Consider the following 21,367-nt stretch of genomic DNA (forward strand, 5'->3'; position numbering starts at 1 on the left):
ATATATATATATAGTTCAGACATGTTTATCTCTTGCTCCTGGATCCTATTTCAGTGAGCTCCCACACTGTGGGGAGGGAGGGTTTTGGGGTAAAGGGAGACTTACGTTCTTAATTGCGGGGAATGTTCTTGCTGGTTTTCTTATCCTTGGTGACTCTTACAGAGGTGCTAGAAAATTATTTTCTTTTGCCACTTATGCAAGAGGCTTGGTGCAGAAGCTGAAGGCAGTGTGTGCAAACACTCCTCCACACACCCCTCCCCCATCAGGTGGTGCCTTTGGAGCACTTTTGTGTAGGAAGGAATTCCTGCTGAACTGTAGCTCTCACTCACCCCCAAATCATTGAACGACCCTGAGGCCCAGATCCTGTGGTGCAACAGTGATGCTTTCTGCTACTTTCAAAGAGAACAGCTGTACATGTTGCAGGGCAGGATTTGGTTCCGAAGAGCAAAGACTACTGCAGACACCTGACTTGGTGGTTCTCCTGAGTTCTTATCTCTTAAGAAAAAAATGCTCCTACTGTTGATGTTTGTTTGTTTGTTTGCTTGTTTGTTTGTTTCATTTTATGATAAATTTTTATCCAAATTTCCTTGACTTACTTAGCCAAGAACAACTTGACTTGTTGAAATTAAGAAATTTTTCTCTTCCTTGTTTTCTAAAGGAATTCCAATAGACTGTTTTCCACCAATTATAGATCCAAAAGAGGTCATTATGAAGAGCCTGAGTTTGCCACCTTTTCCTTTAGAGTCACAGACTTCCTGTCCACTGGATGGCTCATAAATTTCTCTAACCCTGAGATTCTCCTCAGTTCTCTGACCAAAATGGCACTTACTAACTGGGCAAGGGATCTGTAGAACCTTTGAAGAAAGACTGAGCAGGAACTTTGCACCTTAAGTGTCTCCTGGTTTGTCTGTGACGCTCCTGTTAGGTAGGTCTGATGACAACACACATCTCTATTTGATGTAAAAAGTGATTTGCTCCTGTAATTGTTTTCAGGGTGTTTCTAGACTACATAAATGAGCCCATTGAAAAGGAAGAGCTTGTGAAAAATGGATGAAGATGGATGAGGGTAATTTAGAGATTACATTCCCCTTTTTCCCAATGTCCTAGTATTATACTATCTGTACCAAAATTTTCCCAAATGACTGGATCACTGCAGTGAAGCTCATCTAAGTTCCCCTTATTGGAGTTAAGGTTCCCATTTGCTGTCTGAGGGTGCTTGCTTACATTTCTGGTGGTCTGCACTTTGTTCCCCCTTTTGGGCTGGGGGTGACTTTCCTTCTGACTGCTTTGCTTATGTCCACAGGGAGCTTAAGAGTCTGTGTATTTGTCTCTGTTCAGTGTTGTTCAGAAAGGCAGTAATACAGACACAAATGTGTACCTTTTCTTGTGATTCAAGTGGGAGATGGTCATGTTAAGATTAAAGTTCAGAAATATTTTGGTCCCCTTTAAATTTTTCTTTAGCTCCCTTTGCTTTATTTCTCAGAGTATTTAATTTTCACCCCTAAATTTCTCTTACCTTTTGTTTCCCCTAAAATCCCTCTATAAATCAGTGAACTGCAAGCAGGGAAACTAACAAATGCTCATTCACCTATTTTGTGTGATGTGTCTTTTTTGTTTTGTTTTTTTTTGTTGTTGTTGTTGTTTTGTTTTTCAAACTAAGCTTGAACCAAAGTCAATTTTTAGCAAGCTGCTGTACTAATGGACTAGTGATAATGTGCAGTTCAAACACATTGAGGAGATAGATGCTACTGACAATTTCTTACTCATTTGTCTTGATTAATTTTATATGAAAGTTGCTGCTTGTTTTTAATCTTTTATGATGGTAAATTGTAATATCCTCTGGGCAGACCTCACCTTGACTTTTAACTAGTTTGTTTAGATCGGTGTGTGCACAGAATGGCCATGTCAGTTACTAATTCCTTTCTCACTGTCAACTTTTTCTTTGTTGTTAATTTAATCTTTATCTTGACTTAACATCTCTAACCTTAGTCTGTGCACATAATTTTAGGACTGTCAATACTGTCTCTGCCCCTAGCAGAGAGTCCCTTCCTTGGGAGTGATGAAATAAGGAGGAAGGATTCAGGGAGGGAAATGCTGATTCCACCATACTGGATAGAGGTTATGGCATTAATTTCCCAAAATTGCTACCAAAGGAAATGTGGGGTCCCAAGGGACCCAGCCCAGTGAGTTAAGAAGGACAGAGAAAGGCCATTTTGGTTGTTTTCTATAAGTTAAAAGAATCTCTTTCCCAAGTAAGAGTCCCCAACACACTTTGATTTAAAGAAGTCATTACACTTTAAGTATCAGCCTGCTGGGCTTTCAGTCCCTTCTCTGTCTGTACTCTGTAGTCAGTTTGGGAAAGGAATTCTGCCCTTTTTTATGTAGATCATTTGATGAGGCTAGACCTTAAGACCAGCATAAATATTGTATTGAGAAGAAGAAATAAATCTTTAGACAAAAATAACCTTAATTTTTTTCTCTTTTTTGCATATTTAAAACTTAAGTTGTGAGATGAAAGGTACTTTTAGACATGTACACATGAAACACTAATATAGCTTGTTGGTGGGTGTTTAGTTTAAAATCTGCTCCCATCACCATCCTAGATAGTCTACTGACCATATTGCTTCACAAACACCTTAGCCCTTTTTTACTTGATAGCATTGTTTATTAATAATCTCAAATGCTTTTTGAATTGATTGAACTATTTCCTAAGCTTAAATACTCAGACTTAACTTTCATGTGGGAGTCTAGAAACTAAAGGGGTCATTTGACCAAAAGAAGTGTTTGGTTGAGTTTCTACATTTCCAAGAGAAAACATAGGTCATTACAGCTCATTGTTTCACTCTTCTTCCCCGTAACATTTATGCAAGCTTAATTTCATCTCTGAATTTGGTAAACACAGAGGAAGCCAAAGACTAGTTTTAAATGCATTCGTAGGGATACTATATTTGCCCATGGTCATGGGCCCTCCCTAGGGAGTAGAGAATGTACTCGTTTAGATCCTGTTTAAGCAATTCAGTTTGGTCATGAATTTTATTTATACCCTGTGTAAATCTGAATGACAGCAGAAAGACCTAAAAAAAAAAGGGCTTCTCAAGGAATATTACTGTTCTAAGAAATAAGTTGAGTGCTCTATTAGCTTAAATCTTTCTGAAGTTCTTATAGGCAGCTTTTTAGAATCAAGAAAAATTATTTATATCCATTAACTGATATAATACACACTTCCTTTTATTTATTGTCAGAAAGATCAATACTATCCCTGTTTATGTAATGTGTTACTCCAGAATGGAACCAGAGGAGTCCAGCTTTTATTTTGTGTATGACCAGACCTATTTATACTTCATAGTAGTTTTATTAGAAATTAATGATTTTTTAAAAGGGAAAATATCAAAAGAATTTTAGTCTTGCCAGCTTGTTCTATATCATTCATTTGTTGTTAGGAAAAAAAGCACAATTATACCTCTTTAATGTTATTTTGCCTATTACCTATCCTTTTGGAGGGGGAAGATAGGGTAAATCTCTTTATTATACAGAAGCACAGGTATTTGCTTGACAATATTTCAGTTCAGCCCAATCTTTAACATTTAACTTGCTGTAAAAGCCAGATACATTTGTAAGGATGGGAATATTATGTCAGAGAAATGCAATAGTTCATAGTCTATAAAGTTACCCCCAAGCTTTGGCATCCACAAATCATTCTTGACCAAGACAGAAATATAGTCATTGAACTAGGAAGTCAAAGGAGAAGCCTCTTCTTGTTCCTCCCTGAGACAGGAGACATGCTTCCCTGGTGTGCACTACTGGCAGCCTGCATTGGCCCTGTTCCCTCAAGGAGTCCACAGACCAGTCCAAAGTTGAGCACACCTAATTAAAAAAGGAAGGGTCTCACCAACTCATCAGGAGAGATTGGTCAGAAATTTTCTCATTAAATTGGCTTCTAAATTTGTTGAATGTAAAATGTATTTAGTTTTCAAACTATGAAAGCTGAAACATTAAAGGACTGACTGTGCTAATTAGAGAAAAAGGCTAAAAGACTTGAAACCTAAAATTATCCACGTGGACAGAATTTGACATACTAATTGTTCATAAGTTTACTTTTATTTGTGGGCGTAACACAGCATTATTGTGTTATGTTCATATAAACATATCTGTGACTGTTTTGAAATCATTTTCAGATACTTTTTAAAATTAGTCTTTCTTAATATTTCAATTTTGAGAAGGAAAAAAATCGTTGCCATTCCTCTGGGAATCAGAGTGGCTCTTATGGGTTTTTGTGGATGGTATGTAGAGTACAGATACAAGCTTGAATAGGAATAGGCTAAATAATTTGCTTTTGTTATTAAAGACTGATGGGAATCCTGTTCTGCCTCATCCTTTTCTTCATCCAAAGAGACTTGAAAAGGTTCTATCAGAAGAGTAGGGAACATGTTCCTCAAAGGTTGTCCAGCTTTCAGCCAGTGTTTGTATGGCTGTGGGCTGTGGCTTCTAGGCATTCTGTTTCTGAAACAGTTCCTTATTTTAAGTTTTCTGCTCTTGGCCTTTGCTAAAAGCAGTAAACCTGAGTGAACTGCATGTCAATTCCATAATCTGGATCTTCTTACCTCTTTTCCTCCCCCTTATTTTTCTCTTTCAGCAGTGGTACCTTAATCTATGAGGATAATGCTTGTGGGTAACAGCTTCTGGCACCTTCATAAAATACCTCAGCATAGCTTAGCATTGTTGCAGAACTGGTTTTAGACTTAAAAACCAAACAAATAAAAGATCTTTATAAATAGTGGAAATAATTCTAGTTGTAGTATTTAGTTGAACTAATGTTTATTATGATCGATAAACATGATTGATGCTATATGTATTTGGGTTCCTGTTTATACGTTTCAGTTTTATACAGTTGAGGGTTGGGGTGGGAGAAAAGAAGTTGATTATGTTAGAAGGAAAATACTTCTCATGTGTGTGCGCTTGTTTTTCTTATATCTGTCTTGCCAAAGGAAGCTTAATATTCTCTATGACTAGGTTTGGGATTTTTGGCCTCCCTATGGTCTTATCTGCAGCACAGTGTGTGGTAACATGTGGGGTGTCCAGTAGGTTCAGGGTGCCCAACGGCACATTTACAGCCCTTCCTGTGGCTACCACACCTCCCAGACCTGCCACCTCTCCTGGTGATTCGTTACCTCTGTACATAAGCAGAAGCTTAGGCAAAGGAAGAGTATATGTATATCCAGGTGTGCAGATGAAAGAGACAGAAGCAGACATGCACCAAGAAATTTGGAGAGGAATGGAAATGGATTAATGTATCTTGATCTAGGAAAATTAAGGTGAACCAAGTTCTTTGTGTCACTTCTGTTGTGTCATTGAATGTTGTGCTAGTAGTAGCCCAACATTTCAAAACCTTATTTCCTTTTCTTATATCAAGGCTAGTTTTGTCTAGACCAAAACACAAACAGAAGAAAAGCCAAACCAAGAAGTTTAAAGCTACTGCTCACTTGGCACCTGTGATAAGGTATGACGTTTAAGGATTTAAGGTCATGAGATGGAGAACGTGTTCTTGGTGGGAAATGTGAGTGAGAAATGATGCTGGTTTAGGAAAAATTAAAGAGCCCTTTCTGCCCACACTCTGGGACAGACTGTCTTGACTCCCTAAGTTCCAGTATAGACTTTATCTCCAGAATGGCTATTTTTTTAAATAAATGCCGTCTTACTGAGCGTGAGTGGGATTTGATTTGAATACCAAAGACTCTGCTATGCCATTGCCTATCCTTAAGTTTTCCAAACAGGCAGGGGCAGGAGTAAAATGCTGAAATTGGGAAATGCTTTGCCTTGTCTCTTCCCTTTTCTTTTTCTCCTTCCTCTCTCTTTGAAGGACATCTTATTGGTTAGTCTGGCTTTGGAAAAGATGTATTCTGTTTTACTCTGCTAGCTCTGTATATGGATAGAATTGCTTAGTATAGCATTGATATTCTTGGAATTGACTGAGAAAGTAATCTGGGGAGTGAAAAGATAGTAATAGAATTCTTTATTTAATTATTATAAATGAAACCAGTTTATCCAGCCTGTTTGAGATCAGGCCATATTTAGATGCGAAGAGCAGATTACAGGAAGACCAAAAGCTGTTTCCTTACTTATCCTGTAGGGCTGATTTGTTCCACAGTGTTTTTATGATATAGCCTCTAGGGAGCTGAGTAGTTCATTGTTTAGGTATGCGATTGATAAACACTGACAGGGAAAAGAGGCATATTACAATAGCCCATCAAGAGTGATCAGGTTGCTAAACTTCATGAAAGCTTTACTAGTTATTGTTCTGACATTATGTAAAAGTAGTGTTAATGTGTGAGTTTTCAAAGCATTAGGTAAATTTATATGGTGATAGGGATACTGAAAATAAGAGCACTTGAAACAGAAGCTGTGGGAAAATAAGGTATGGGTCATGAACTCCACGGGGTCTGGAAGGGAAGATATGGTATATGATTCCTCTGCATCCCTGAATCTGCCCACACTGCACAGGGCTCCACCACCCTTGCCCCCTTCTGGTTTAAACCCAGGGCACTGTCAGAAAGTAAGAACCTCATGCTAATTTACTAGGGGTGCAGGGGGAGAGTTGAGGTCTACTGCAAAATTTTCCCATGTTTTCTTTGTTTACTTGTTCATTAGTATTTAACTTGGCAACAGCCTCACAAAACAACTTAGAACTTCCCTCATAAAGTGGCAGTGGCATTGAATTCTCACCGTATCCCAAAGTCTGCAGGCAGACAGCCGGATACAGTACTGTTTTTAAAAAGACATCTGAACATTTGAGTTCCTTAAAATTGTGATCTCTTTTGAGTAAAAATTGACAGAATCATCTCCCAGCCCTAAGTGTCTCAAGGTCCGAAAAATACAGGAGGAAATGAAGTGCACTTTCCAAAACTGGTATGACAATATCTGTTAGGAGTACCTGTGGTTTGGGCTGGCTGGGAGCACATCTTGGGTTCCATTCCTACATGAATCTGCAGAAGGCACATGCTTTCTAAGAGTGGAGTGATCTAATGCTAAGCTTGTTTAACTTAAAACTGCAACCAATTGGAGAAAAAAGGGGAGACGTGCCCCAAGACTCTGCAACCATACTACAACATTGACTTTCTACAACTTAAATGCTAAGTAGTGTCTCTTCTAAGTCAGATTGGGAGAGAAAGACTTCTTCCAGTTTCTTACCTCTGCCTGTGTGGGCATGTGTGCATTACTCAGTCCACAGGAGGGTTCACTCTGCAGGAGATGCCCTCTTCCCAAAGTGGGCCTCAGTCATTCCTCTCATCTGCGATAGTAGTGAAGGCTAGATAAGTGTCGGGTATTCTGCCCACCACACATCCGGGAGCTGTTGTATACCTCATTTCTAACTCATGACTGAGTAACTTGCTTTAACTTCCTCTCAACCCTACAGAGTTGCCAAGTCCGCCCTCCCTCCACTTAGTAATGTTGAACTCTGGCCTATAGCATCATAAGACCTGTGACCTAGGGTGGGACCTCCCTAAAGCCTCTGAATGTCTCTGCTTTGAAGCTACTACAAACTGAGGGCAAATTGCAATCTCCTGTTTCTTTTTGTTGCCAGAGGTCTTCACAGGTCTCTTAACATCTGTTTCCCCACCACCTTGCCTTTAAGGACTGCCAGCTGTCTTCACCCCCACCCACCCCATACTTCTAACTGCTGGCCACACTTCAGCCTCTGTCCATGCCTTTTCCCAGGTGGGGTAGTGGCTGTCCCCTTCTCTGAGGCCTCGGGGTTCTGTGCATTAGCAGGACTTGGGGTACAAGAGAAGACACCAAAGGCTCATTTAAGCTGACTGCTGCATACGCATTTCACTTTTTTCCTTTGTGACATGACCAAAAAAAAAAAAAAAAAAAAAAATCCAAATATTTAAGTTTATTATTAAATTATTATTTTTGACAATCTTATATTCAATGGGCTCTCTAGAAGCTGCATCCCCGGCCTTTTTACCTTTTCTTTGAATGTAGTTCTCAACTTTCAATTCCCACCCCAAAAGTTGAAAAAGAAAAAGTAGCTTAGCCAAGTCAGGTCATAATTCTGCTGCTATAAGCCAGGGGACTGTGGTTTCTTTGTTTTGTTTTGTTTTAAATTTCCAGCCAAAACCAAAGATTTCTTAATGATTGTATAAACTCAAAACAAACAAAAAAACCAAAGAAAAGGGAAGTCTTCAGCATCAATCCAGTCTGTGGTGTCCTGGCACTTAGAGGCATGAGGCCAAGGGCAGGTGGGGATATTTCTGACCAGATGAACAGACAGGTGAGCTGTTTTCCATATTGAGGGTTTTGTTCAGGTGGGTGCTCAGTAACTCTGGCCCTTGCCAGCTTGTGAGCATGCATGAAACAAATTGGCACATCAGATTTTCCAAAAGAAAAGCCCAAACCCCATCACTACGATAACCCATCTGACAACAACCAGGGTCACTACTGGAGCTTAGCACAGGGACTAGGAGCCATGAGTTGCTGCTGGACTGGCCATGGACTCCACAGAGTGGAGGAAGTTGAAGACGCTGGTGCAGGACTGGCTGCTCTGCTGGGTGCTTTCACCTCGGGGGGGCTGGGTAGACATGCCCTTCTGAGCCTTTTTTTCTCTTTTCTTTTGCTGGAACCGCTTGAAAGTGGCTATCCTGTTTGTGAGAAAGACGTGTAGGAGGATTCTCAAGCTTTTCATTTCTTATTGGAGTTTTATTTTCTTTTTGCAGCACCACTGTGCAACTATGCATTGTATTTCATAACCTTTGTGCTAGGTAGATGCCTGTGACTTTTTAACTTGGGGGGTGGGGGGATTGCAAATGAAGGAACTTTTTACATGGATCTTTTTAACCTCAGTTGATTGGGGGAGGGGGGTATTTGGTTCTAGGGTCATACAAGCTCTATCCCAAAGCAAAATCCAAATGTTAATAATATTAGCCTGATGCAGATACCAAAGATAATTTCTTTCCTGCAGAACCTTAGACTTGTGTATTAAGTACGATTACCCAGCACTTGCATTAGTCTAACCTCAGTAATTCCAAAGCTTAGATGTATATTTTGGTATATTTCTGGGATATTAAAAGAAACTGTCGTTTAACTTCTTGTTTGTTTCAGTGTAATGCTCTTAAAGTCATAGCATGAAAATAATTGCGCTGTCCTATTCTTAGTAGTTTGAAATAATAGTATTTTTGTATGTTTTGGGTGTGTCTATGTATGTATTAACATAACAGTTTTCACTGCCTAGATGTTCATAATAAAAAATGAAAAAGTTCTAAATGTACATACTATTCAGTAATAGCCCTCTACCCGTGTCGACTTTGATGCATAGTCATTGATTACTGTGCCCAGCTGGGGTTTGGTTTTAAAGAGATGGTGATCGTGTTTTTCTAAAGATGTTGCTTTCTTCTATCTTTAAAGACCTTAACTTCCCTGCTTTTTCTTTTCTTCCTTTTTCTTTTTAATTAATACTGATTCAGGGGTGTTTTTCCACTGTTGTCAAAGGAGGAACATAAGGGGAATTTGCCCCTTGGCCTCCCAAAACTTTTTGTTTTGTGTACTTTAAAATGTGAGTTTGAGTTCTTCTTTGTGGAAACTTATGATGTAAATGGTTCTTTCCAGAATTGTCCAGCAGCTTTAATAAGCAGTGACAATTTCTGAGTAGTGTTGTTGGGTGTCCTCTTAACTTCTCCTTAAGATGTCTTTGCAGTCTGGGTGGCTATTGTATAGCCCTACTGCCCCAGAGCGCCTCTTTAGCCATTTCTCTTCTGATGGGAATATTTTCTAAAAATCAGCTGATAACTCAGAGCGCTGACCCTTGTTATCTGTCCCCCTGGGAAACACGTTTTCTTGGTTTGGAAAACCTGAAACACAAGTGATGCCATTTGTTGGGGATTAACCGGTACCTCCAGAAGCCTGGGGAAGTGGCGGGGACTGTGAGCGGTGCTGTCTCTTTAAAAGTGCCCTTTATGTGATTCCCCCTCCTGGGGCTGCCTGAGGGGCTATAGCTTGGGAGAGATTGTATGCTGGTGAATCAGAATGAAATGGTAGATTTTGTGTAGATGCATTTGTCTGCTGTAATTTTTTAGATATATTAAACTTACTGTAATTGTACAGTTCCAATTTCTGTTGTAAAACATCATTAAACCATTTTCCAAGTGTTTTCACATTGTTTGTGTTTCTGTGAAGTTGCTACCTTGGTGTTCTTCACACAGATTTCTCACATGAGCCCTTCAAATTATTTCTCCCCATAGGTGTCTCCTAGGAACCCCAGAACCTAAGCACCTTGGTTCCCTACCCTTCTGGCTCCTGCCTGAGCTCCTTGGGGAGCTATGTTCACTGCATTTCTGCCCCCCAGACCCCCGGTTGGGTTTAGTGGAACCTTGGCTTGAGTAACAGTGGTCTCCTTGGGACCTGAATGTTTTGTGCTGTTATCAAGCATGCAGGCCCCTGTCTCACATGCCCCTGTCCCACTGTGTATGTAACGGAGGAACTGGACTTGAACTCAACTTTTCTAAATTTATTGTTTGACCACCAGGCCCACACTCCTTTAGCATTTCTTGCCAGACCCTGAACAGGGGTGGGAGCATGGGGTGGGAGGGTGGTCTTCTGAACTGGCATCTGGTTCTGCTCAGTGAGAGTGTGTAACTTAACTGCTTCTGGCTTCTTACACTATTTAACATCTGGTATCTTCATACAATTCATTGATTTCCTAAGATGGGAAATTTGAATCCTAAAACTTTGTCACAGAGAAAAGCATTCAGCTTGTTGGGGAACTTTGGGGTGTGCCTTTCCCAAGTACATGCTGACTCTGAAGGTAGAGAAAGCTCCTGTCTCAAGATGACCAGGGGGCTGAAGCTGGAAGGGAGATGGGCCTTCATTTTTGCTCCTTGTTCTTTTCCACTCCTTCCCTTCTTATATCTTGCATGTACGTTTGTAAAAAAAAAAAAAAATTTAATAATTTCAAGTTTTTAGCAGAAATTCTCTTTGGTAAAGACCCTGGCAGCAGCTTGTATGATTCCAGGGGCTGGAGAGATGGCTCAGCGGTTAAGAGCACTGGCTGCTCTTGCAGAGGACCCACATGGCAGCTAACAACCATCTGTAACTCCAGTTCCAGGGGATCTGACACCGTCTTCTGACCTCCATGAGCATTGTGCAGCATGAGTGCACTTACATACATGCAGGAAATACACTCACACACATAATTTTTTTTTTAATTAAAAAAAGAATGACTTCAAGCAAAGCCTGTGATATGCCTCCAAAGGAATGAGCATTAAGATGGGACTCCACCCTGTGGTCCCTTTTTATAAAGTAGCTATGTTCTAGCCACTTCCAGGGCCCACAGAAAGCAGAGCTCTGTATGAGAGGAAGTGGTGAGTGTCTGCCCTGGCACTCCATGGAGAGCCTTCTCTGGTTCTAAAGACCAGGACTGTTAAAGCTAAGACTAATCTGCAGTCAGAACTCAACCATGGGTTCACAAAGGTAGGTGCAGCCCTATAGCTGAGACCACTGAGCCACCAAACACATCAGCCAGGAAGCACAGAATGAGACCCACAGCAGGAAAGCTAGCCAAGCGCAAAGGCTTTAAACCACCCTCCAGAGATGTCCTCTTAGCTTGCACCAATCATCTGCCCTTTGTTCCAGGCCACCAAACCTGGCTCAGAATCCGGTAACTGCCCTTTGTAAGCCAGAAGCATTCATTGGGTCTTCTTCCAAGAAAAACCTTGAATTTAGTTTTTTGAGACAGGGTCTGATTTGTGCAGTCCTGGCTAACCCAGTACTCACTCTTTTGCCCAGGGTGGCCTTCAACTCAAGGCAGGCAATTGTTCCTCAGGCTCCTGAGTCCTGGAACTAAGGCACAAGCCACTATGGCTGACTAAAACCTTGACTCTTAAGGAAAAAAAAAAAAAAAGATACCGAGAGGGTTTCTTTCCATCTTAATTTATATACACAATGTCTTAGTTCCTTAATACAAGTGAAATTCCATGTTTCCTTGATTTTAAGAAATAAGATTTTACATTTTATCCATAAAACAGGACTGCGTAGTGTTTTAAACCCTCAGGCTGGAGGGAGAGCTCAGCAGTTAAGAACACAGACTGCTCTTGCAAAGGATTGGGTTCAATTCCCAGCACCCACATCACAGCCCACAGCCATCTGTAACTCCAGTTCCAGGGTATCCAATGCCCTCTTCTGTCCTCTGTAGGCATTGCACAACATGGGTACACTTACATACATGGAGGCAATACACTCATACATATAAAATAAAAACAATAAAATATTTTTTAAGAAAATAGAGAGATGGCTCAGCAGTTAAGAGCATTGGCTGCTCTTCCAGAGGACCTGGGTTCAATTCCCAGCATCCACATGGCAGCTAACAACCATTCATGACTCCAGTTCCAGGGAAATCCAATGCCCTCTTCTGATCACCACAGGCATTGCACAAAACAGGTGCACTTACATGCAGGTAATACACTCATACACATCAAATGAAAATGTTTGCATTTAAAAAAAATGTTTAAACCCTACTAAATAACTTGGTGTCACAGCTAGTAATATCTGGAATGAAGGGCCTTGGTCGTGTTCTAAAGCCACTGCCAAGCCTTGGGCATGGCAGGAGTCTTGACTAGCCCAGGAATAGCCAATGTCACCTTAAATCTGGGGCTTGGCTGCCCAGGAACTCTGGTTCCTCAGCTCTGCTATTGTAGGCACATCTGCCCAGTTCTCTCCCACTTGCTCTCCGCATAGCTACATTGCAGGGAAGACCCTCTCGACCTCACTCTAGCCCCACTCTAGGTTCACTCTAGCTCCAGAACTTGCTTCCAGCTTTCCTCTTTGCCCTCGAAGACTTGTGGGGGTTTTGTTGGGTTTTTTGTTGTTTTAACAGAACTGGGTCATACTCTTATTTTGCAGTCAGCTATACAGGTCACACTGTCTGCAGAACTCGGCTGATCTTGAAAGTAGGTCTAGCACATTCCTGGGTATAAGGTTCACTCACTTGACTAAAGAGCCCAGCTTCAGCTATAAAGGTGAGTAGAAGGCCCCTGAAAGACTAGGTTACACGTCAAATGCCTTATTGTGACTCACCTGAGTTGTTTGTGCTTGGAATCCCTGATTTTCAGGGGCTTTTAACAGATGGCCTTGAATTTCTGTTTTGAAAAAGCCAACATACAAATTTTAGTCTTTACATATTATTAGTTGGGGCTGATGACAGGAGAGATACATAGAGACACTAAAACTAGACAAAGTGCTGGTGCCTTTAGTGAGGGAAACTGACCTAAAAGACCTCTGTTGCCCACTCTCCGCTCCATCTTCACTCCTGTGGATGAGACACAGCTGCTGACAAGCTGTTCACTCCTGGATGCTCTGCTCACAGCATTGCTGCCCTGGGAGATTTCCTGCACTCCACAGTGAGATTCATGCCTCAGGATTCCTTCCTGTCACCATCCTCCCATTGAGTCATAATTCCAGGCCCATCCCTCACTACTGCATTGGGCACCTTGCCGGGACGCACAACCACCAGCCCTGGTGCCAAGCTTTCCTACACAGGTGACACTGCCCATGGCAGTTTTGGGGGTGGTTGCATATACTTGTGCCCACATGCCTATTCTCAATCAATACTTTTGCCCCTCTGCAGAGGCTGCCTGCTGATTTCCTGACATCTGTATTACTACCCCAGCCTTGACTGTTGAAATAAGGCTTAAAACAACATTTTTAGCAAAGCATTTATTATGCAAAATAGTAAAGCTTTATTTAGAAAGTCAGTATAAATTAAAGCCCAGGAGAGCAGAGGGTTCCCCACCCATGGTCACAGGTGCTTTAATTATGCCATGTAGCTACAGTCCACTGGACAGGTTCTTCCATTGTGCCATTGCTGTGGGAGCACTGCAGGACACCCTTCTTCAGGTCTTCCTGCCACTCAAAAGAGATGAACTAAGTTCCTGAGAAGAAGGCAGGACCTGCTCCCTTTTCTTGCACCCCTTTCACTTTGTTCATTCCTTGTGACGACATAGCCTGTTCTCGGTACCAGTTTGTACACAATTCATTTGCCCTCTAAGACCATGAGCTCCATTAGGGTAAGGCATCTTTCCATCCCTGGAATGCCTGGCACACTGGTTTCATGGTGTGGAAAGTATGCCTGAAAGATAGAGCCCTCTCGGAACTGCTTCCTGTGCTGGGGACATTCTCTGCTGCTTCCCTTCTGTGACCCCTCTGCCTGACACTTGCCTGGACTCCCATCCACCCCTCTGCCCAGCCCTTTCACAGTGTGGCCTAATTACAAGTTATCTTGACACAGGGAAAGACTGACAACAAAAGCCAAATTTACAGCAGGGATGAAGGCAGTCAATATTAATAGAATAATATAGACAGCCTGTGTGCTTCTCTAGGGACTTTACAAACAGACTGAACAACTCGGCCATGAGAGGGAAAATGCTAGTCTGCTGGCCAGGACTTGGCATTGCAGGGAGAAGGGCCTCCCTACAGTCACCAGAAGACCAAAGAACAGGGTTGGGGGAGGGGAGGAGAATACTCTCTTTAATGAGTCCAAGAATGCCATCCTGTGCATGATACTTTGGAATTGGAGAAGACCAAAATATGACAACTTGAAGCATCGTCTTCATAAAAAGGTGGCTATGAAACGAATATTCGAGTTTAAATGCTCTATGCTGTGTCCTTCACAATCAGCATCAGCAGGTCAGGCCCATGAGTGGGAAATCCCCTAGCTGTTAGCGAGGGGGAAGGGTCTGCATGTGCAGGGCATCATAGGTATCCTTGGTGGCGGCACTGAGCCCCTGGTGAAAGCAAATCAGAGAAGAATGATCAGCCACCCACAGGTGCGAATTGACAGTCTGCAACTCACCGATGGCCCCTGCTGCCTCCAAGAGCCCAAAGGGTTCCCTCATCCAGTGGGTTGTGGGGTTTGGATGAGAGTGCTGCCAAAAAGATGGGTATCAGGGCTGGAGCGATGGCTCAGCAATTAAGAGCATTAGCTGAGCTTCCAGAGGACCTGGGTTCAGTTGCTGGCACCCACCTGGTGGCTACCAACCATCCATAACTCCAGTTCCAGGTTATCCAGTGCCCTCTTCTGGCCTTTGTGGGCATTGCATGCATGGGTGTACTTAAATACAGGCAGAACATTCATTCACATAGAAATAAAATTCAAAAGATCAGTTCTGTGTCCTGTTGCAAATGGCCTTGAAACAACTCCTTTCTAGCACCCTTTTCCCAGTTTTGTAAATGCTGTGCCCTACAACACCTGGCCCCAGCCAACTTCTTTTGGGAAGGACACTTCCCTATACAAATACTGAGATGGAAAAATCTGCTGTCCCTGGTACCTAGGCTCACAGAAGTCTGAACTAGTCACCAAAAGAGGCAGCTCCATGGCCTCAGCCCTTCTCCATGAGCTTCCAGGCTCAACCCTGACCACTGCAGTGTATTTTTTGGTAGGGCAGGCAAAGGTGGTCCCAGTTTCACTGGAAGGCTTCCCTGTCCCAGGGCCTAGGAAGGAGAGAGGCCTCCAGCAGCTGCCAGCAGGCCACTTTGAATATCACTCTACTCAGGCAAGCCTTGCACCAGGGGAGCTAGAACGATGAAGCCACTGGGGATCCCTTTTTAGAAAAGTAGGTTTGCTATGCTTAGTTTGCATAATCATCTGCACTAATTTGCATAACCAGGCAGCTGATTACAATAATATTTTCTGTTTAAAGCTGCTTTTTTTTTTTAATTCTTCAATCTTTCTCCCCACCCCCCTGGATCTTACTAAGTCTTATGATTCAGGCAGAGCAAAGCCTCTGCCAAGGGAACAAAGACAAGAATCACTTGTGTAGAGTCCTCTGCTTACTGCCTACACCTTTGGGGACCCTCTGCATCCCCATCCCCCAGATAGCTGCTGTTGTCTACTATAGCTAAGGGTGAATGGGGCCCCCACAGCCTTTTGGTTAGAGCCAAGTATCTTCTTGAATGACTGAGTCCCAGTACTGCTGTAGTAACATAATGGCAGTAGAGTTGCCTTTGCCTGTGTTTGTGGCCTGTGTATTTGCTTGCCCTGCCTTGCTGTTGACATTGGCTGGTGCCCTGGCAAGTAAACCATGGGAGCTTCAACCCCACCCCATGCCAGATAGTACCACCTAGAAAGGAGGTCCACAATTCTCACCTGGTAAAGGCCATCATGCCCCTTGCCTCTCCGCCGCTATGAAATGAGAAGGGGATTAGAAAGGAAGACAGTCAGTAGCGGCACTCTTGCCCAACTGCCCCTATTCAAAGGTCCCTCGGAGTCAGAAGGGACTGTTTCCCAATCAGTGTCCTCCCTAGTAGAGAAGGGTCCATGGGCCCCTAATCAGACCTTTGCCCTAGCAGAGTTTGGTGAGTCCTGGCTCTGAAAGGGATCAGGTTCACTCTGTCCCACTCAGATCAAGATCTGGGCCCCAACAGTGTCTGGCCATGTTGCTAGCTTCTTCCCTGCAGCTCCAAAATCATGCAGTCAGCAAGGCTCACTGGGAATGGCAAACTGGACAATAGTTCTGAGTTCTAGTGCAGAACCAGTTCAAATCCTGCTTCTTACGTACTTGCTCTGTGACCTGAGTAAGTACTTTGCCTCCTTGTACCTTGCAGGACACTCATTTCTCATCAGGTTATTGTGGGAATTAGAACCACCATAGAAGGCACTGACCTTACTGGCTGGACAGTTGGTTGCACAGGTTCACTGCTCAGAAGAGCTCAATGCTATGCCCTCACTATTTTGAAATTCTAATGAAATCATTTATGAACAAGGGTCCTGCATTTTCATTCTGCCCTGGGATCCGGAGTCAATGCACATTAAGCACACAACAGTGCTATTAGCCATGACAGTACTTGAACAGATTGGACCTGCTTCCACAAAGCTTAGGCTATCAAACTCTAGATTTGCCTTTCAGTCCTGACAGAGCCCCAGTCGTTCCTTAGTGTCTCATGAACTATGGCAGGGGTATCTGGAAGATCACAAGGAACCCCCTGGGAATCAAGGAAGAGTGGCACCCACCTCGCCTTTCGTGCCAATCTCACTGTAGGCCTCTGCCATCTTGTCCTTTTGCAGTGCCTGAGGGAGAAGAGATGGCATACTGATCTTCCTAACCAATACAGAGCAGGCTCTCCCACAGGAAACTCTGGATTCCCATGCTGACAGACTCCCATCTTCAAGGCTTCATGTTGTTCCCCAGGAGCAGTTCAGGGCCCATGGAGGGAAAAGGGCTAGGGAAGATACCGTGCTATGACACTGCTCAACTAAGGGGATGTTCTAAAGCAGCTTCCAGAAGCAGGTGGCACATGACCGGGAAAGGGATGGCCTGGACAGAAAGACTGGAGTGGAGACAGAAGCCCCTTCTCCAGCCCCTCTCCAACTCTCTAGTGTGAAAGTGAATTCCCCCATACTTACATTGTACACACCTTCCTGGGGGTTCCTCCTCCTCTGCTGGGGAACAGAAACAAAGTCAAATGGGGAGAATCCAGGCTAGAAAGTGTGGTCAACCCCATCCTGCCCAACGTCTGCCTTGCCTGTAGCTCTACGCTCAGTTTCTCCTATGTTCTACCAGCCTTGCCCAAACCATGCATGAGCCTCGGTAGCAACTCCACACCTATACACCTATACACTTTGCACTCCCCACCCGGCCTATCTTGCCCTCACCTTGCCCAAAGCAGGCCTTAAGGATGTCTGCTAACAGCTTGTCTGTCTGTGTAGACATGCCCCCCTGTGTACCACATGCTGAGATTTGGCTATGTAACCTCATTTGGGCACTGTCTGCTCAGAACATCCTACTGAGGTGTGGTCACAGAAAACAGTGACTCCCTCCTTCCCTGCCCTTCCCCATGCCCTCCTGTTTCAGATAAGAGGTAGAGGGAAGAGCTGAGATTGGAGGATGTATGGGATAGGTGTTAGGAACTCTTTCCTACTACTCATGTACTCTACAATGCACACCCAGCTCAGGTTTAAGAGTCTACCCTGAGGGACACTGGGTAGCTTCGGGCAGTACACCCCTTAAACTGGGGTTTTGTTCTGAAGTCCTGCTCCTCAGAGGCTGCATCCTCTGGCTTCATCCTGCTCCTCCCCTCCATACTGGGGTGGATTCTACAAAGCCAAGAGGACACAGGCACCTGGAACTTAAAGTGACCATGTTCTGGAAGGATACCGAGAATCCAGAATTCCTTTCCAGTGGCCTTAACCCCTTCCTGTCGGTATCTGTCCTAGTGGCAGATGGTGCTACCATGTGAACATCTCACGTTTGCCAAGGAGTGGTGGAAGGGAAGCAGACAGAGCTTAGACATGAAGTCTAGGCTGATATACTCACACACTAATGCCCCTTAGGATGCAGAATGAAGCCAAGGAGAAAGAGAAGCGGGTGTCAGTGAGTGGGTCTCTATCATCCTCTTTCCCAGGCCCCACCCATGTTATTGTGTGTTGCCTGCTGTACTGGAACTGAGAAGCCCTCCCACAAGTCCACCAAGCCTCCAGAGGTAGAGGGGCTCCCTACCTGTTGGCCCCCCATCTCAGGATCCCGAGCCCGCCTCTTGTCCAAAACATCATATTCCTCTCTTCGTCCTAGATTGAGCTCCTAGAACAGACAGGAAGGTGTCACATGCAGAAAAGAGGACCTGCGAGAATGGGGCCAGCTCAGCTGGGGAGTTCGGTTTCTCACCTGGTGGCTCAAGAAAAGACACATAAAGGATGGGGAGGTGGCTCAGCAGGTGAAGGCAGTTGCCTCAGAGCCTGAGGCTCTGAGTTCAATCCCCAGGACCCACATGGTGGAAGAAGAGAACGGATGCTTGCAAGTCCTCCAACCTCCATACATGCACCATGGCACTCTCACATACACAGAGGTACATGTACACACACACACACACACACACACACACACACACACACACACACACACACACACACACACACACACACACACAAATTAAAAAGTAACACTTTTTAAAGGAACATGGATGGAGCAAGAGAGGTGGTAAGAAACTGATTCATCTTCATAGCACCACCTCAGAGAACCTCTCAGAGAAATCTGTTACCAAGGTGGTGTGTGGCAGGAACCCCAAAGTCACCACGGGCTTTTCCTCCTGCGTGCTGATCTGTCTTAATGGGGTTAGTAATAACATTCCCACTAGCAAGTAAAGCTGAGGCTCCCAGAGGGGAATCACAGATTGAAGTCCCACTTCATGGGGAGGTGATCCTCCAGCTGTGAAGATTCAGAAACTGCCCTTTTGCACTGTCCTCTATCCTTTGCAAATGGCTGGTGGCTGTGGAGCTCACTAGAAGCAGGACTGTACCATGCATCCAATCATTAAAGCTCATCATCAGAGGACCCTTATCAGGTAGGCATGATTACTACCCAAGTCTTACGGGTTAGGAAACTGAGGTTCAACAATTTGCCACCCAGTTACCAGGCTGACTGGCTATGGACCAGACCTACAGCTGAGCCTGGCCTTGACATTTCCCTGGGAATAAGACTGCCCTTCTTTCTGGGCAGGTCTGCAGAGGCAGGACTTACGTTGTAGAGCTGGTTGGGGCCTTGCTGGTAGGCGGCAGCATCTGCACTCCTGCTGAACTGCAACAGAGTAGAGAGGATGTGTCATAGCTCCCCCTGGGTGAGGGCCCCATCCTGCTTTGTGACCACAAATGGCACATGCCCTGCTGTTTGCAGCCCTTGCAAGGGCCCAATTCATGGCACTCCCCCTTTCTGAGCTCAGCTGTCCTTTCTCCACCTGTCTGTGACTTCGGCATATACAACTGTTGTCTTGGAAGAAGCTAAAGTTAATTCTTCCAGAAAAGGGCCTTCTACCCAGTATGCAGAGGTACCAGGCTCTCAGTCTGTGTCCCCTTGGGAACCAGGGGTAGACTCCAAGGCTCCTTCCCCCAGGGACTCTGAGGAAACTCAAGCTGGACAGTGACTGCAAAGGCTGCCTACTAACTTGGCCCAGAGCACCATTGCTTGTCCAGCTCTGTCCTAAGTAGGAAGTATCTTTGCTTACCTAGGGTTATGTGCATGTGCCCCAAGCTGACACACCTCATATGTTTTCCAGCCTATGACACCTCAGCCAAGAGAAACTGCAAGGTCTTTTAAAGTCAGAGCATCAGAGGAAATCTTAGAGACCACTGGGCAGTGTTTTCAATTTAAAAAAAAAAAATCAGTAAGACTTTTTCAAGGAAAATTTTATGTCAGAGTTTAAAATCCAGAAAGGAAATGGGTTACAATGCATTGAAGTGATCGGTCTTTCACCTTCTGTCCATCCCCAGACTCATCACAACACTAAATCCACAGTTTACAGGCACCTGGTGAAGATCAATGTTCTGGCCAACAGTTCCATTTACAGATGGGGAAATTGAGGCTTGGAGAGAAAGGCTGATGTGGCCTTGATTAGCAGTACAACAGCAGGACCTAAGAAGCAGCTGTAGGTCCATTACCTAGTATAAGTCTCCCGCCTGCCAGCAGCAACCCTACCATTGGACACTCCAGCACTGGTATGCATCCTCACTAACGTGCCCAGCACTAGGCAAATCCTCCTGCCCTGCCAGGCTTAAGCAGACCCCCCACTTTCTCAACCCACTCACTGTGCACACTTGGTTGTCCCCTGCTTTGCCCATGGATACCAAGCCCCAGGTACAGTCCAAGTCTGAGGCTTTCTAACACCAATATCCCTCAGAACATCCACCCAGTGCATGAGCTCACACCCTCTCCGCAGAGCCCAAGGGCACCCACCTTTGCTCTCAGGAACAGGGCAGTGACAATGACTCCATAGATGAAGAGGATTCCATCCAGCAGGTAGCAGAGTTTGGGATCCAGCAGACCAAAGCTCTGTGCCTCTGTGCCAAGATAAAACTAGTCAGCCAGGCCCAAGGTGACAAGAACATATCCCTATGACCTGATTGGTTCTATAACTGATTGTGGCCAAAGAAATCATGACAAGGACATTAGGAAGCCCAACTGTAAAAGAGCCTCTATATGAACCATGAATGCTAAGCCTCAGGACGTTTCCAGGTCTTGGTGATTAGACTGTGTAGCTCCTAAGGCCTACACATGGGGAGAGAACAAGACCCTAGGGGCTGACAAAGGTAGAGCTCAGAGATTTGGTGACTAAGTGAAATCATCTCAGTATCTACTAATTGAGACAGTGAAGTCTAGGTGGCAATGGAACTGTTGGCCAGAACATTGATCTTCTAGGTACCTGTAATCCCAGCATTTGAGAGGCTAAAACAAGAGGATTGTGAGTTCAAGGCCAGTTTGAGCTACATAGTAAGTCCAGGCCAGTTTGGACTACAAAGTGAGACCCTGCCTCAAACCAAAAAACAACAAAAACAAGCAAGCAAACAAACAAACAAAATTAGGATACTCCCTACTTCCTCACTCGCTGTCAGGCA

At 44.1% G+C, this 21,367-nt stretch overlaps 2 protein-coding genes across 2 annotated transcripts in view; one reads left to right on the forward strand and one right to left on the reverse strand.

Moving 5' to 3' along the window:
* Window positions 1-7,889, forward strand: part of Pou2f1 (POU class 2 homeobox 1) — a 183,957-nt gene extending 176,068 nt beyond the window's left edge. Inside the window, exon 17 of the mRNA XM_029567149.1 lies at window positions 994-7,889. The gene's annotated coding sequence lies outside the window, so the exon portion shown is untranslated. The remainder of the gene's footprint in view (window positions 1-993) is intronic.
* Window positions 7,890-13,760: 5,871 nt separating this feature from the next.
* Cd247 (CD247 molecule) overlaps window positions 13,761-21,367 on the reverse strand; it is an 81,605-nt gene continuing 73,998 nt past the window's right edge. The window contains exons 2-8 of the mRNA XM_017799963.2: window positions 20,709-20,812; window positions 19,500-19,556; window positions 18,483-18,563; window positions 17,390-17,425; window positions 16,997-17,053; window positions 16,133-16,168; window positions 13,761-14,771 (exon numbers count right to left, since the gene is read on the reverse strand). Of these exons, the coding sequence (XP_017655452.1) occupies window positions 14,706-14,771; window positions 16,133-16,168; window positions 16,997-17,053; window positions 17,390-17,425; window positions 18,483-18,563; window positions 19,500-19,556; window positions 20,709-20,812 (437 nt within the window). The 3' untranslated portion in view covers window positions 13,761-14,705. The remainder of the gene's footprint in view (window positions 14,772-16,132; window positions 16,169-16,996; window positions 17,054-17,389; window positions 17,426-18,482; window positions 18,564-19,499; window positions 19,557-20,708; window positions 20,813-21,367) is intronic.

Source organism: Nannospalax galili, unplaced genomic scaffold (genome assembly GCF_000622305.1).
Source record: "Nannospalax galili isolate Female #2095 unplaced genomic scaffold, S.galili_v1.0 scaffold1811, whole genome shotgun sequence".
Lineage (NCBI taxonomy): Eukaryota > Metazoa > Chordata > Mammalia > Rodentia > Spalacidae > Nannospalax > Nannospalax galili.